At 39.5% G+C, this 18,140-nt stretch overlaps 1 gene segment (V, D, J or C); it reads left to right on the forward strand.

The window, feature by feature from the left end:
• The first annotated feature begins 16,161 nt into the window (after window positions 1–16,161).
• On the forward strand, window positions 16,162–16,740 carry LOC114687062. The segment is given in 2 exon segments: window positions 16,162–16,284; window positions 16,383–16,740. Coding segments are annotated over 2 exon segments (381 nt in total).
• Window positions 16,741–18,140: the final 1,400 nt, after the last annotated feature.

The raw sequence follows: 18,140 nt of genomic DNA on the forward strand, positions 1-18,140 counted from the left end.
GTTGTTTTATTGTACAGGATTCTTTTGGCTATCCTGGGTTTTTTTGTTTTTCCATATGAAGTTGAATATTATTCTTTCCAGGTCTGTGAAGAATTGTGTTGGTGTTTTGATGGGGATTGCATTGAATCTGTATATTGCTTTTGGTAAGATTGCTATTTTTACGATGTTAACCCTGCCTATCCATGAGAATGGGAGATCTTTCCATTTTCTGACATCTTCTTCAATTTCTTTTTTCAGGCACTTAAGTTTCTTGTCATATAGGTCCTTCACTTGCTTGGTTAGTGTTACCCCAACGTATTTTATATCATTTGTGGCTATTGTAAAGGATGATGTATCTCTGATTTCCTTCTCAGCCTGTTTTTCAATTGTATATAGGAGGCCTACTGATTTTTTTGAGTTTGTCTTGTATCCTGCTATGTTGCTGAAGGTGTTTATAAGCTGTATCAGTTCCTTGGTTGAATCTCTGGCATCACTCAAGTATACTATCATATCATCTGCAAATAGGGAAAGCTTGACTTCATCCTTTCCAATTTGAATCCCCTTAATCTCCTTATGTTGTCTTATTGCTCTGGCTAGAACTTCAAGTACTATATTGAATAAGTATGGAGAGAGTTGACAGCCTCGCTGGGTTCCTGATTTTAGTGGAATCGCTTTGAGTTATTCTCCATTTAATTTGCTGTTGGCTGGTGGCTTGCTGTATATTGCCTTTATTATGTTTATGTATGTTCCCTGTATTCTTGATCCTTCCAAGACCTTTATAATAATGGCTGTTGGATTTTGTCAAATGCCTTTTCTGCATCTAGTGAGATGATCATGTAGTTTTTTCTTTGAGTTTGTTTATATGGTGTATTACATTGATGGACTTTCATATGTTGAACCACCCTTGCATCCCTGTGATGAAACCATACTTGATCATAGTGGATAATTGTTTTGATGTGTTCTTGGAGTCTGTTTGCCAGTATTTTATTGAGTATTTTTGCATCAATTTTCATGAGGGAGATCGGTCTGTAGTTCTCTTTCTTTGTTGTACCCTTGTTTGGTTTAGGAATCAGGGTAATTGTAGCCTCATAGAAGGAGTTTGGTAATGTTCCTTCTGTTTCTATTGTGTGGAACATTTTAGAGAGTATTGGTATTGACTCTATTTGAAGATCTGGTAGAATTCTGTGCTGAAACCATCTGGTTCTGGGTTTTTTTTGGTTGGGAGACTTTTAATGACTGTTTCTATTTCCTTAGGGGTTATTGGACTATTTAAGTAGTTTGGTCTTGATTTAACTTACGTATGTGGTACCTATGCAGAAAATTATACATTTCTTTTAGATTTTCCAGTGTGGTGGTAATCTAATTGTACTGAAATGTGATTTTGAGTGTATGTTAATAAATAAAGTTGTCCGGGGGTCAGAGCTATTAGAGCCATAGCAAGAGTGTGGCGGTGGTGGCACACGCCTTTAATCCCATAGATCTCTGTGTGTTCAGGGATACAGCCAGCATTGGAGACATATACCTTTAAGACCTAGGGGGCTGTACATTCAGACAGTGACGAGGCAGTCACGTGTTTGGGTTTACAACCAATGAGAAGGCAGAACAAAATACTATAAATAGACGAACAGACAGGAAATAGGTCTCTTTCGGGAAGCTGGGACACCGCAGGCGGAAGGGTGAGATTTTAGCTCTGAGCTCTGACTTCTCGGCTTTCTCTTTTACATTGTTTCTGTGTTTCTTATTTAATAAGACGGTTAGTTACATCTGGCGCCCAACGTTCGTGTTATGAATTCATGAAAAAGCTGTTTGTCTGTGGCCTTGTGAGCCCCAGCTCAGGCCCAAGCTACACTCAGCCGGTTGTGGTGGCGCACACCAGTAGGATTTGCTGAAGGAGACAGAGGCAGGAGGATCCCGAGTTTGAGCCAGCCTAGGAGGCTTGGGAGAAGCTTTGGCCCGGACGGAACCACAAACAGTGGTGGGACCATGGAAGCAGTGGCTAATGCTCCACGTTGCCAGCTCCTTCTCATCATGTTGGTGACTGCGGTGATGCTGCTACCTGGGACGAAGGGTTTACTGCTGCTGGTTCAGAGAAGAATTGCCAGGACCATCGTGTTACAAGAAAGCATCGGCAAAGGTCAGTTTGGAAAAGTTTGGCAAGACAAATGGTGGGGAAAAATTGTTGTGAAGATTTTCTGTTCTAGGGAAGAATGTTCACGGTTCCGAGAGACAGACATTTATCAGACTATGATTGCTCCAAACCACAGAGGAGGGGCAAAAAAAAAAAAAAAAGACTGCATGGAACCATGACCACACCTAACAGCAACTTTGAAAACTTCAAAAGGACTATGGTAAAGCCATGAAGCTGAAAGATCTGCTTTGGACTACAAACTGCTTAGGACAATTTTGAGATGGCTAGCTGAGATGATCCAGCCTGACAGACTACTTGAACAAGGACTTGAAACAAGCCCTGAACTTTCCTATTATGCAGAGACTGGACAAATGATACAGGACTTGATGATTAAACCAAAAATTTTCTTTTCAAGATTCCCTAAAGATATCTTCACCCCTAGAAAGCTAAAAGAAAAAGAGAATATAGATATGAGATAGATCATCGAATCTACTCTGAGAAAAAAGATAAAGAAATAATAGGATAAATAGGTAGATCATTGAATCTACACTGAAGAAAAAGGGGAAGATATAAAAATGACAAAAGGTAGACTACTGAATGTATTATGAAAAGAAAAAAGAGAAAATATGGATATGATAAGATAAAAAGGAAGATTATGGAATCTACTTTTAAAAAGGAACTACTTGTTTTAAATAAGATAAGTAATGAAAAATTTTTGGTCTGAGTTGATCAGATGTTACTGGACTGGACATTGTTAATATTTTTAATGGAGTTTTTTGTCTGGATCTGTCAAATGTTAATGGACTAGACATTGTGAATGTAATCTTGACTGTATATTGCATATACTTATTGAAGATAGTTTTTCTTGTATTAGTTATAAGCTTTTTTAATTTTAGACAAAAAGAGAGGAAATGTGGTGGTATTGTGTTCCCCAAAATATTGTGTACTCTAATAAATTTATCTGGGGTCAGAGAACAGACAGCCACTAGATACAAAGGCTAGAAAATGGTGGCACTCACACCTTTAATCCTAGCATTCCAGAGATAGAAATCCCTCTGGATGTCTGTGAGTTCAAGGCCACATTGGAAATAGCCAAGCATGATGACACATGCCTTTAATCCCAGAAAGCCAGCCTTTAATCCCAGGGAGTGGTGGTAGAAAGCAGGAAGATATATAAGGCATGAGGACCAGAAACTAGAAGATTTTGGCTGGTTAAGCATTCAGGCTTTTGAGCAGCAGTTCAGCTGAGACCCATTCCGGATGAGGACTCAGAGGCCTCCAGTCTGAGGAGACAAGACCAGCTGAGGAATTGGCAAGGTGAGATAGCTGTGGCTTGTTCTGTCTCTCTGATCTACCAGCATTGACTCCAATAACTGGCATCAGGTTTGATTTTATTAATAAGAACTTTGAAGATTCCTTCTACATTCCAGTTTTGTGGAGTAGAGGGTTTTGAAGTATGACCTGATGATTCTCTGGATTTCCTCAATGTCTGTTGTTATGTCCCCCTTTTCATTTCTGATTTTGTTAATTTGGATGCTCTCTCTGTGTCTTTTGGTTAGTTTGGATAAGGGCTTGTCTATCTTCTTGATTTTCTCAAAGAACCAACTCTTTGTTTCATTATTTTTTTGTATTGTTCTCTTTGTTTATATTTTACTGAGTTCACCTCTCCCTTTGATAATTTTCTGGTGTTTATTCTTCCTGGAAGACTTTGCTTCTTCTTGTTCTAGAGCTTTCAGGAGTGCTGTTAAGTCACTAGTGTGAGATTTCTCCAACTTCTTTATGTGGGCATTTAGACTATGAATTTCCCTCTTAGCACTGCTTTCATAGTGTCCCATAAATTTGGGTATGTGGTGTCTTCATTTTTGTTGATCTCTAGGAAGTCTTTAATTTCTTTCTTTATTTCTTCCTTAACCCATTGGTGATACAGTTGAGCATATTCAGTTTCCATGAGATTGTAGGTTTTTTGTAGTTTTTGTTATTGTTGAAATCTTACTTTTAACCATGGTGGTCTGATAGAATGCAGGAGGTTATTCCAATTTTTTTGTATTTGTTGAGATTTGCTTTGTGACCAAGTATGTGGTTTTAGAGAAGGTTCCATGGGGTTCTGAGAAGAAGGTATATATTTTTTTTGTTAGGATGGAATGTTCTGTAGATATTGATTAAGTCCATTTGAGTCATTACATCAGTTAAGTCCTTTATTTCTCTGTTAAGTTTCAATTTGGGAGATCTGTCCAGTGGTGAAAGTGGGTTGTTGAGATCTTCCACTATTAATGTGTGGGGTTTTATATGTGGTTTAAACTTTAGTAATGTTTCTTTTACATATGTGGGTGCCCTTGTGTTTCTGGCATAAATGTTCAGAACTGCAAATTCATCTTGGTGGATCTTTCCTGTGATGAGGATGTAATGCCCTTCTTGATCTCTTTTGATTGATTTTAGTTTGAAGTCTATTTTGCTGGATATCAGGATGGCTACATGTTTATATAAACATGTCTTCTTGATGAAATATGTTGACAGACATATAGTTTATTTCCATAATTTAGTTATTGTGATGTTGCTACAATAATCATTGTTGTATTTTTATTTATTTTTGGTTTTTCGAGACAGGGTTTCTCTGTGTAGCTTTGTGCCTTTCCTGGAACTTGCTTTGGAGACCAGGCTGGCCTCGAACTCACAGAGATCTGCCTGGCTCTGCCTCCTGAGTGCTGGGATTAAAGGCGTGTGCCACAACCACCCAGCTTTATCTGTATTTCATCAAATGCAATCCCTTCAAACCTCAAACCAAAATGAACCTTTTCTAATGTCTCTGCTTTAGAAATTAAACACAGTAAACAAAACATTACAGTCTTAGAATCACATATGAATAGAATATGAAACATTTGTGTTTTTGTATTTGGGTGACCTCATTCAGCATATTTTTTAGTTTCATATTTTTCTAATTCCACCCATTTTCCTGTAGATTCTATTATTGATATTTTTCCATGGAGTAGTATTCTAATGTCTATGTCTCACATTATCATTACCTATTGTCTGTTGTTAGACATCTATGTTGTTACCATTTACTCAGCTGTTGTGAATGCAGCAGCAATGAAATTGGATGTGCAAGTGTCTCTGTAATAATATGTAGAATGATTTGAGTATAAGCTTGAGAGCTATATAACTGAGACATATCACAGTTCTATTTCTTATTTTTTGAAGCAACCTCCCAAATGATCTCTAAAGTAACTATGCTACTTTACAATTCCATCAACCATGGATAAGAATTAGCCTTCACCCATATCCTACCTGTATTTGCTTTCTTGTTTATGGTTATTCTTACTGGGGTAAAATCCAAACTTAAACTTGTTTTAATTTTTATTTTCTTGGTAGATAAGTACGTTGGTTGAAGGACACAGAGAAATCAACCTTGAAATTAACAGGAAATTCTCCCTTCTGCCTAGAATACCTAGTAGATGGCACATACTAGTAGATGGCACATACTCTTACCCTATACAAGATGTCTAGAATCTCTGTACCTTTTTTGTGAAAAAAAATGTACTAAGAGGACACATTTAGGAACTCATTTTTAGCCCCAGTCACAGTGCATCATGCATGTGGCAGAGACATCAACACTTTGAGCTGTTCGTGTGTTTTCCATTCAAAAATGCAGGGTAACAAACCCTGGACGAGTGACAGAGTCAGAACCCTTCATGTTAGAGCGAGGGTCTCTCCTCTCAACTTTGCTGCATTGCATTTGAATCACTGGAAGTGCTGTGTACTGAGGACCCTGGTCTATGTGTTACCTACTCTCTATGGGGTGCAGACATGAACTCCCCAGAGCACTCCTGTGTGCCCCATCATGGACTGGTTCTTCTTGAATCCTAAATCTTAAATCCACCATCAGAGTCAGCACCTGGAGAGGGAATGCAAATCTCTGGTGGCTCCACCCAACCCTGGGTTGAAAAGTCAAAGCTGGGCCTGGGCACTCACTGGTGTGCAGCCATGGCCAGGCTTGCTTCCTCCTTCCTGCTGCTGATTGTCCCTTCATGTGAGTGCCAAGGCTCTAAGGGATGAACTTCCATATGCTCACCCTGTTCCAACCTTACCCTCTGCTTTCTTTTTCCCACAGATGTCCTGTCCCAGGTTACCCTGAGGGAGTCTGACCCTGGGCTGTTGCAGCCCTCCCAGACTCTCAGTCTGACCTGCTCTTTCTCTGGGTTTTCACTGAGCACTTCTGATATGGGTGTGAATTGGATCCACCAGACCTCAGGGAAGGGTCTGGAGTGGCTGGCACGTATTTATTGGGATGATGATAAGTACTACAACCCATCCCTGAAGAGCAGGCTCACAATCTCCAAGGACACCTCCAAAAACCAGGTATTCCTCAAGATCACCAGTGTGGACACTGCAGATACTGCCATATACTACTGTGCTGGCCAGCACAGAGACACAGCCTCGGTTGTCAGATGTACAATATTTCAGGCTGGTTCTCAGCTCCATTTCTTCCTAATACAGGACAGGGTGGTAGTGAGTGGGGCACACTTTTTCCTGCTAGCCTCTCGGGTTTCCTCTTGACTTTGAGCCTCAGAGTACTGGTTTCCTGTCGTATCTGCTAGGTCCCTTTTCAGATGTTTGGAAATGAGTGTCTGTCTGTGTTTGGCTTTATAAAGATGAAGGGTGCCTGGTGCCTAAGCCAGGTGGTTCAGAGTTGTGGTTACACACTATTTTTGGTGTCAAATATCCATAGCAGTTTATTCCAAATTATTGTAAAAGTTGCCTTCTTTTAACAACTGGATATGGGGAAGATGGCATCAGTGAATCAGCACACATAAGTTTAGTCTTGGACATAGGAGTCCCATGGAACCATTATCCCCCAAATATTTCAGGATATTGCCAAAGCTATTGGTTGCTCTCCACAAACTGATGATAAGGCCACATGAGTGTGAACAACATTATAGATTTAGTGAATGCAGAGAAGTAGGACTGGAGTCTAACTAGTGGCTTGTTTCTATTGACTAATATTCAGAATACTGGAAGGTACTTTGCATGCTATTGGATGAGAAAGTTAATAATCAATCTATCTACAAACTCTGTGACTCACAATGTTGACCTGCCTTTGAGACACGCTGGTGCAATTGTGGCTCAAACATTCTTGTTGTCATCAAGCATTCTGTGATTTGATTTAGGGCCCACTTCCTGAAATGAGACCCATGGCCAAAAATCACAGTAGATAGGTCATGGACTTAGAGGAAAATCAAATACCACTCTTCTGATAATGAAAATAGCAATAAAATGATTCCTAATGATATTTTCATAGATACACACACACACACACACACACACACACACACACACACACACACACAAAGCCAAATCATCCATCATCAGAAGAACTTCTTTCAGTTGATGTAAGCTATCTGAGAGAGCCAAAATGGACAACATGTACAGAGTGAAAGATAAGGAAGCACTTAGTCCTAAATAGGTTGTCTTCATCAAACTGTCCTCTCACGTCTGAGGGACCAGTATCAAGGAGGGGAGGGGAAGATAGCAAGGGTCAGAGGTGATGGATGACTCCACAGAAACAGTGTCCTCCATCACAGCAGGACTGATGCTCATATGAACTCACAGAGACTGTGGAAGCAACACAGGGCTTAAGTAGCCTCAAACCAGATGGGTTCCAGTGCTGAGAGCAGGAAGTAGACTTGGGCATTTGTTCCTAACCAAGAAGCTACCTGTTTATTTGTACCCACTAACAAAGGAAAAATTAGTATTCTTCAGTGAAATCTCGCTGGCTTTAATAACCACACCTAGGGGAAGTCCTGTGTCGAGGGATTGGACAATCAAAAATAACAGAACACTGTTTTGTTGTGTTTTGTCTCATACAGGTATGTTTGGTCATTTTTTATTGCCTTGTCAATATTTATTTGTATATTTTAGTTTCTGCTTTTGTGTTCTTGTGATTGTGATTGTGTGTGTGTGTGTTTGTGTGTGAGAAAGAGAGAGAGAGAGAGAGAGAGAGAGAGGGAGAGAGAGAGAGAGAGAGAGAGAGAGAGAGAGAGAGAGAGAGAGAGAGAGAGAGAGAGAGAGATTGTAGGGAGGTGCAGAGTTCTGGGAGGAGTTGGGAGAGGGAAAATGTGTAATGCTTATAAACATTTTTTCAATAAAGTAAAATTGAATAAAACAAACTGGAATTTCTGCACATACATTTGTGTATTTATTGTTATTCAAGAAATCAGAACATTGTGGAGATACTAAATGTGTTTGTTTCTGGCATGTACATGCACAGCCTGGTTGGTGGGTTTCCAAAAAAATTTCTGGTTCATTGCCTGCTCAAACTGATTCCATGTCTTATTCTTTCTGTCTTCCTGCATTGACAATAACCAGGTTGGACTCTATGGAGTTTTCTAAATGTTTCACTGATCAGATGTTTTATTAGAACATGTGCAGAGTCATCAGCGGAAAGTACTCCCTTTCAGACATCCTCAAGCACAGATACAATCTAAGGTACTAAACTTTCTGCTGGGTCCATTCCTGTCAATAGGTGAAGTCTTAATTTTCCTCTTTGAATCAAATCAGAGATCTTTTCTATATAAGTCTTTGACTTCTTACTTGGTTTATGTGGTAGAAATATCCATTCCAATATAGCATCATACCTGTGAATCAAAATACTCATGGGGCGTATGTCTGGGGTGGAGTATGATCAGAATGCATTTAAGTTCCAGATTCACATGATCCACATATACTTCTTGTATAGTCTGTTTTACTAGAGCCAATTCCTTCTCGACTTTTGCCAATATTTCTCTTGGTCTATTTAATTCTTTGTCCCTTTTAGAGTATTAATCAAATTTTGTAGTCCATCTTTAGGTATTCCCATGATACCCAGTAAATTGGAAATGCTTCCTAACATTTTTTGGAAATCATTAAGAGTCTCCAGTCAATCTCTCCTTAGTTGTATATTGGGGTCTAATTTTCTGTAGCTCTGTCTTATATCCTAAGTAATCAATAGAATCTCCTCTTTGTATTTTCAAAAGCAATTTGCAGTCCCCAGAGAGGCAAAACTTTTTTTTTTACTGCTTCAAACATGCTTTCCAATGTGCCTAACTTTGGATCAGCTAATAAGATATAATCCATATAATGATAAATTATGGATTGTGGAAACATCACACAACTTATCTCCAATGGTTTTTGGATAAAATATTGCAACAGGGTAGGGCTCTTTAACATTCCCTGTGTGAGGACCTTCCATTGATATCTCTTGATTGGCTGGGAATCCTTATAGTTAGGTATTATGAAAGCAAATTTTTCTCTATCAATTTCTTGTAAAGGTATGGTAAAGAAACAGTCTTTTAAGTCAATAACTGTTATAGGCTGTCCTTTGGGTGGCCAAGAGGGCAAGGGTATCCCAGTCTGTAGGGAGCCCATTGGCTGAATTACTTTATTAATAGCTTTCTGACCTGCCAGCATTCTCCAATTACCTGACTTTTTTTTTTTATAACAAATATAGGAGAATTCCAAGGGCTGGTAGATTCTTCAATGTGTTGAGCATTTAACTGCTCTTGAACCAGCTGTTCTAAAGCTTGTAACTTCTCTTGTCACAGGCCATTGTCCAACCCTGACAGATTATTAGTTTGCCATTTTAGGGGTAAGGCTTTTGGTACTTTTGAGAGTTCAACAGCAGTTGTGCTCTGTTTGTGTCGAGCCTGAATAGCTGGTAACTGTTTTTTAGAGGATGTTATGATATTTTTCCTAGAAACATGCATTGGTCTGTATTCTCTTTCTGAGAAATTTTAATCTTGGTATTCCACTGTTGTAACAGATCTCAGCCCCAAAGATTTACTGCTACATTTGCTTCATATGTCTTCAGCCTTCCTCTCTGTCCTTCTGGCCCTATGAATTCAACCCATCTAGAACTCTGCTTTATCTGAGATAGGGTCCAATCCCTAGAAATTGGACATTTACCTATTGAAGAGGCCAATTCAAGTGCTGTGTGTGATTTTGGTGTAATTATAGTCACATCTGCACCCATGTCTACCAGGCCCTCCAGAACCATGCCATTAATTCGAATTCTAAGCTTTGGTCTTTGTTCATTTATGGAAATATGCCAAATGTTCGTTTTATTATGTTCTTTGGAACTTTTGATTTATCTATCAGAGCTGTTCTATCATCCAGTTCAGTATTGCTCTTTACACTAGACACTGGGTTAATTGTCCTGGAGAGGAATTTCCTCCACAGTGGCTGGAAATGTTTGGACCACGTTTAGTTTGGGAGCCTGCAAGAGGCCCCTTGATGCATTTCCTACTGTTAAAGGGTTGCCTCATATATCTATTATTGATCTGCACTCATTGGTCCAATGTTGGCCTTTGCTGTACCTTCTACATAATCCAGACGGTCTCCCATTTGGGTTATTTCTAGAAGGAATATTTCTTCTAGGAGCACCCTATGTATAGTTTTTACTTATATGATCTTGTGTACCACATTTAATGTATTTGGTACCCTTGGGCCTTGATCCACCTCTGGGAATTGCCTCTCCTAACCAAGCCTCATTACTACAGTTAAGAGACTCAACACCATTAATATACTGAATCCATTCTTCCAAAGGAGTTGACCTGAACTTTAATGGCATAAGTATTCTCTTGCATTCTGTATTAGCATTGTTAAATGGCAAGGAACCAGTTAATATTTATCTTAATTCTGTATTTGACACACATTTCATTATAGCTGTTGTGAGAGCTTTTAAAAAATTATTGAAAGATTCTTGAAGTCTCTGGAATGTATTTGTGTATAACTGATTCTGGAATTTTCCCCAAGCATTTGGATTTGCTGTACAGCCTAGGGATATTGTATGCTTATCATAAGTGGCTTGTTCATTTCTATTAAGGAAACATCCCTCAGCAAAAATTTCATCTTGGGAGATCTCAAAACCTCTGTCTCTCCAGAGCTTCAAGGTCAAAGCTGGAACAGCTAACTACTACAGTCACCCTCAAGGCAGTTTATCTCATCCTAGAATGAATTCCTCAACTGAAAAACTAAGACCTGACAACCTTGTCTCATGGAGAGACAATTTCAAGGCTCTTTATCCAGTTTTAACCCCAGCCACTAGAGAATCATGTCCAGGAATGGAGAGATGGAAGGACTTCAGAACAGGGTCCAGAGTGGAGGTTCTATATTTCTCTTCATGTTTTTGTTGCAGCAGACATGATTCCTTTATTCCTTCGAAAATACTGCCCTGCTGGATGGGAGGGCTACAAGAAACACAGCCCTCAGCAAACAAACAAACAAACAAACAAAAATACAAATGCAAATGTTCAAGAATTTAAAAGTACTTTTACAGAAGTGTAATACTGCATAGAATTTATATTCTTTTTTTTTTTTCAAGACAGGGATTCTCTGTGTAGCTTTGTGCCTTTCCTGGGATTCACTTGGTAGTCCAGCCTGGCCTCGAACTCACAGAGATCTGCCTGCCTCTGCCTCCTGAGTGCAGGGATTAAAGGCGTGCGCCACCACTGCCCTGCAGAATTTACATTCTTTAGCACATTTTTTAGTATTGTATCATACAGCAGTAATTATGCAATCATCAATACACATTGCAATATCTAAACCAATTTATTCAATTTAATATCCAAGTTCAAAATTTATAAAACACTGTTAATCCTTTTGAAATTATCAAAATTTTATTTTAATATTTTATGTAAAGCAAATAAAACAGAGGGATGTATATGGGCAAAAGTGCAGTGAAATAAGACTATTTGAATTATATTACAAATACATAATGAAGACTGTTGGGTATGGATTCCATGTCATGGAGCAGTCCCTACAGCCAAATCAGATATTTGTTTTTTAGTCCCATAATCTTTGTGCCATCATTACCGGAGCATATTTTGCAGGTAGGGCAGATGATAGATCTAATGATTTGTGGCTGGGTTGTTGTTTACATTTCTCTTTTATTGCCTAGAAGGAACCTTCCAGTACAAAAGACACATTAATGAAGGGGTGAAGTTTTTATGTAGGCATCAGCTCAACCTATCCATGTTCAGTGAGTTGTATATGTGTGGTCTTCAGCAATGTGGACTCCCCAATGATCTTTGGTAAAAGCAAATATTGCTGGTTTAAAAGAAAACAAAGTAACAGTAAAATGGCTCCTAAAAATATCATTGATATTTTGCAAGATTCATAGAACACTGCCTCATTCAGCCATCAGCAGCGAACGTTTTTCACGTAGCAGATTGGAACAAAAATCGAGACCCACAACTAAAAAATTAAGAAGAGAGGTCTTGGAACACAAAGCTATAAATGGGATGCCTCTATAAAATCTGATCCCTCAGCACTCAGAGATCTCCCAGGAAGAAGAGTCAGAAAGAGTATAAGATCCACAGGGGATGTAGGACACCAGGAGATCAAGGCCCTCTAAATAAACCAAGCACAGGTCAAATGAATTCACAGAGTAAAGCAGCAAGCACAGGTCCTACAAGGGTCTGCAACAGGTCCTCTGCATATACATTACAGCTTTCAGCTTAGTATTTTTATGGGCCTCCTGAAAGTGGGAAAGAATTGGGGCTCTGATTCTTGTGCCTTCTCCCTGGGCTCTTTTCCTTTTGTTTGATTTATCTTGTTCAACTTCAGTATGATAGCTTTTATTTTGACTTATCATTTATTTTGTTGTGTTTTATTATCTCTTAGAATACTGTTCTTTTCTAATGAGAAACCAAAAGGGAGTGGATCCAGATAGAAGGGAAATTGGGGAGGAACAGGATTGAGTAGAGTGAGGCAAAACTGTACTCAGGATGCATTATATGATAAAAGAATCTATTTTAATAAAAGGGGCAAATTGAAATAAACATAAAATAGGATGCTATAAAAAACCTCATACATAGTGAATAAAAGGTGGTGCTATAATTCTTTCTAATTTCCTCTGTTTTGTCTCTTTCATATACTGTAGCCATTCTTACTGCTAAGGCTTCCACCTCAGCCCAATATATAGGAGGAGGACATGCAAGCACGGTCTCCTTTTACTCATGAAAACCGGTCCAGCTCTCATACTGCATCCTTAACAGAGGATCCCAGCCATGGGTTACCACCTCCCTTGACTCAGTGATCAACACTGAACAGGGAACACTCACCATGGATTGACACTGAGGTGGGTTTTCCTTGCTGATTATTACATTTTTAAGTGATTTTTTATTATTCTCTAATTTGTTATTTCCTGACATATTTTCTCCTCCCTCCACTCTTTGCAGTCACTCCCCACCACATCCCATCTCCTCCAGACCCATTCCTCTTCTTTTCCCTTAGAAAAGTGAAGGCGTCCCTTGGATATCAAACTTATAAGAAGTTACACTAAGACAGGGCACATACCCTCATGTCAAGGCTACATGAGGCAACCAAGTAGGAGGAATGTGTCCCGAGTGCAGTCAAAAGATTTAGAGACAGTCCATGCTCTCCCTGTGAGTAGTCCCACAGGAAGACCCAGCCACAGCCATAACATATGCAGAGAACCTAACTCAGACTCATACAGTCTCCCTGATTGGCTTCAGTCTCTGTGATCCTCTATGAGTCCTTCTTAAATTTTTAAATTAAAATTCTTGAGAATTTCTTAGCTAAGTACTGTTAACCAGACATGTGTCTGTAAAAATTTAGCTGTTCATGAGGTTTGTTTTTTTTGTTCAGAAATAATGACTTAGAACATGAGGTTCACTGCTGGACATGTTATCACATTTGATAAGAATCTCCTGGAGGGTCAAGAGCAGGGTTCCCTCTTTTTAATCCCCCAAGCCCTGTATCTTTTGATAGGCACCCATCAGTTGCTGTGAGAATCAGGCAGTGAAGAGCAGCCTGACTGCTGGTGAATGAGTGGGCATAATTCAGTTTTATATTTCTCACCGTCATAGATCCAGTGCTCATGTGTCTCTGAGGAGGGGCATGAGTGCCATGAGATGGACATGATATGATGAGCTTGAGCCAACAGCAACCCATGCATCTGAAATTCTTCATTGTTTAATAGTCCCAGAAATTCATGCTGACAGCAGCAGGACAGCCCTGGTGATGGTAAAGCCCTGTCCAGTCAGTTGTGATGAAGTGTGTGTGTGTGTGTGTGTGTGTGTGTGTGTGTGTGTGTGTGTGTGTGTTTGAATGTCATGGACTTGTGGAGACACAAGGTCACACACCTCTGCCCTCTGCAGTTTCCAGGGTCCTTTGTGAAGGACTCACATCAAAACATCATCCAAACAGACAGGGAACAAATAAGACACAAAAACTAGACATTTACTTCCTTGGATGCTTTCCATATATCCAGAGATTTTGTTGTGCTGTGTTTTCATTTTCATTTATCTCTAGGAAATTAAAAAAATTTAATTTTTTTTCTCAATTTCTTCTTTCGTCCAGTGATCAGTTATCAGTTGTTTATTCTTCATGAAATTGTGGAATTACTATTTATTCACTGTAGATTTTAATCTTCATTGCATTGTGGTCAGATAGGAGTCACAAACTGACCTCAATTTTTCTTAATTTGTTATGATTTGTTTTGTGTCTCAATATGTAGATGAATTTCTAAATGGTCTTCTTAAATAAAAAACACGGAGCTAAATATAGGGTTAAAAACCTTAGCGTGATCAGGGAAAAAGGAATGCTACCAGGCAACCTTACCTCACCAACTTGGGAGCTTCCAAATGCCACGAATCTTGTTTACCCAAGCCTACATGCCTTGCTGTTCTGTATCTGATTTGCTCTCTCCATTCAGCTACACCACTTCCTCTTCCTACACAGCTGTCACTTCCTGTCTGCCTGCACAGACCTCCAGACCTCCATGGTTAACTAATTCTGGAATTTAAGGCATATGCCACCACATCTGGCTCTGTTTCCCTTGTGGCCTTGAACACACAGAGATCCTGCCTGCCAAGTGATAGGATTAAGTGTGTGTGCTATGACTGCCTGACTTCATTGTTTACCTATAATGGCTGGCTTTTTCCCTCTGATCTCCAGACAAGCTTTATTTATTAAAGCATAAATAAAATTTCACCACATCAATATCAAGGACGTTAAAGAGAACCATGTTGTTAGGGACCTATGAGAGAAGGAGTTTTCTTCCTTTCACTTACCCACATATAATCCTGTTAAATATATGAAGTCTATAAGAGAAATGATTTGATCATTTAAGGACCAAAGTAGAAATGACTTCAGATCATCAACTCACTGCATTTAGTGGCTTTACTGAGATCTCTATACCTGGGTATGCCACAGAAAAAATAATGTCACAGTCCACAAACTCTCTTAGCCTTTGGACAGTTAGGAGCCAATTCTCCTTTCTATTACAGGGGTGGCTATTCCATGGGTCCTCCCCTTGAGACTGATCCCACAGCCACCAAGGCAGTCCTACATTTTCAGGGGAAGAGAGGGCATGCAACCATGGCACTATAGACCAGGCAACAGACTCCTATCCTTCCTGAGGTAACCACAGACAAGGAACATATACTTAGTTTGTGGAAATTAAAGTAATAATGGCATGATTTCCAAGGACGTTAACAAACACACCCAAACATAAGAATAGAACACATATGTGAACAAAAGTTTTTTATGTATTTTTATTATGTCTCAAAGAATAATCTCGGTGAGTATCAAAGATTATGTAATCTATATATTTTCTTTTCAATAATGAGGATAAATCTTGGGACCTTGTGAGTGTTACACTCTCCTACTGTGCTGTGTCCTCAGTTGAGTTTTGTTATGGTAATTTATTGTATACATTCACTATTCATTGAACTTTATATTAATTCTGTAAAATTTATGAAAATGGTATTTTTTGATTCAAAACTTCTGAAGAATTTATTTTATAATATCTGGTAAGAAAGACAATAAGTGTGAGTGTGGAACAACATCACAATAAAAATATATTAACACTGTTGAAGTTTTATTACAAATACAAAATGAGTGACATTTTAATGAAACCACGCTCACTTTGCTACTTCATTTTCTCTCAGACATTTGCACCATTAACTGCTGCCCAAAGGCTCCCACACCAGAGCATAAGATAAGCAGGAAGATATGCAAATATGGCCGCCTTCTGCTCGTGAAAACCAGCCCTGCCCTGACCCTGCAGTTCAGGCAGAGGACTCTAGCCCTGTCTTCCCATTCAGTGATCAGCACTGAACACAGAACATTCAACATGGGGTTCAGGCTGCACTGGGTTTTCCTTGCTGTTCTTTTAAAAGGTAGATAACAAGGGACAATGTGTGTGTGAGTAGACATGAGTGAGATAGACAGTCGATATGTGTGACAGTTTCTTGATCAGTATCCTCTCTGTTTGCAGGTGTCCATTGTGAGGTGCAGCTGGTTGAGTCTGGTGGAGGATTGGTGCAGCCTCAGGGGTCATTGAAACTCTCCTGTGCAGCCTCTGGATTCACCTTCAGTGACTATGCAATGTCCTGGTTCCGCCAGGCTCCAGGGAAGGGTCTTGAATGGGTTGCTATCATAGGCCCTGAAAGTTATAATTATGTAACCTCCTATGCTGATTCGGTGAAAGGCAGATTCACCATCTCCAGAGATGATTCTCAAAGCATGGCCTACCTGCAAATGAACAGTCTTAAAACTGAAGACACAGCCACATATTACTGTGCAAGTGACACAGTGATATGTCTTAACTAGGAACCCAGACAAAAACCTCCCTGCCAGGTACCCATGACCAGCAGGTGGCGCTCAGCACACATAAAGCCCAGGTGCAGGCTAATGGTTATTTTTCTGTTATCTGGTTGCCCTCTTCATCTGTTGTTTTTCTGGGAATCTTCTTTATAATTATAGACTGTAGAAATTGATCATGTCTCTAATAATAAAAAATCCTGTTTTATTAGATTTTCTTGAAACAAATATGTCACCTTGTCTCACCTGAGCAAAATCTAGAAAGAGTCTATGAAGGCAAGAGTTATTCTCTGGGGTCACCAGGATCAGCAGCTGGTGAAGCTCAGGAAACTCAGACTTTCCCCTCATACTGAGGTTAGGTCAGACCCTTGATTGGAACAGTGTTAGTAATTCAAGGGATCCAAGTGGAAGGGGGCCAGTCTCAGTCTCAGGTAAGCTCTGAGTAGTCCAACCCCCTCTCCTCTTCTTGAGGACTGTACATATAAGGCTAAGAAGTGATAGAATTGAATTTGTAATCAAATTCTTTCCATTTCATCATTGTGTCTTCTTTTTCTCTACTCAAATAGATAATTTCAGTTTTAACCTCTGTGCACGAAACTCAGATCCCAGCCCCTCATTTGTAGCTAAGGAATGGCTTATAATGTGGTCTGAGCACTATCCTCCCTGTGTGCTGTCCTGAGCATTCTCAGCTCCTGATCTGGCTCCTTCTGTTATGAATTCACTCTCATATATTCAGAAGTTTCCCGGTTAATCTGCTTCCAAAACTCAAAGAGTGAACTATTATAAATTGATTGACAACAAGGACTTGAACGTCCCCATGTTGATGATAATGTGAGAATATGTTTCTACCAATACTGAGTATTTTGGTGAAGATATTATTTTATGATCATCTCCCCAGGAAATCAACACAGGATAACCTGCTCACAACATGGGAGTTAAGTGTAATAGAAAATCCAGAACTGGATTGAATGGAGACCCTACTAGGAAACAGCTGCAGCCTAGTACTGTGAATGCAGACCATCATGTAAGCCAGAAGAACAAAGCACACTATGAAGATAATAATGTAGGGTCATCACTGTCTCACACTTCTTTAGAAGAGAATACTGGGCATCTATTTCTGGGATCCTAATATAGAAAGACAGACTATGAGGACACTGTCTAGGAACTTCTTAACTGTATTCATTGATCTCCAAGACACACAAAATAAGCTTCATAAGATGGAATCAGTCATTCTGTGTGGCCTTTGGTGAAGTTATCTGAGCATAGGCACCTGAAAGGAAAATATTCAGCCTTTACTATTGGAGCAAGATCATGCGGCCCACAGCCCTGCCTGGATTTGCAGTGTCAGTGAAAACAAAATACACAAGTAGTCTATATTTTCATTACTTACAAATAGCATCACAGGCCTCACTGTCTGGCCTACTCTGTCCTG

This window comes from Peromyscus leucopus, unplaced genomic scaffold (genome assembly GCF_004664715.2).
Source record: "Peromyscus leucopus breed LL Stock unplaced genomic scaffold, UCI_PerLeu_2.1 scaffold_1209, whole genome shotgun sequence".
NCBI lineage: Eukaryota > Metazoa > Chordata > Mammalia > Rodentia > Cricetidae > Peromyscus > Peromyscus leucopus.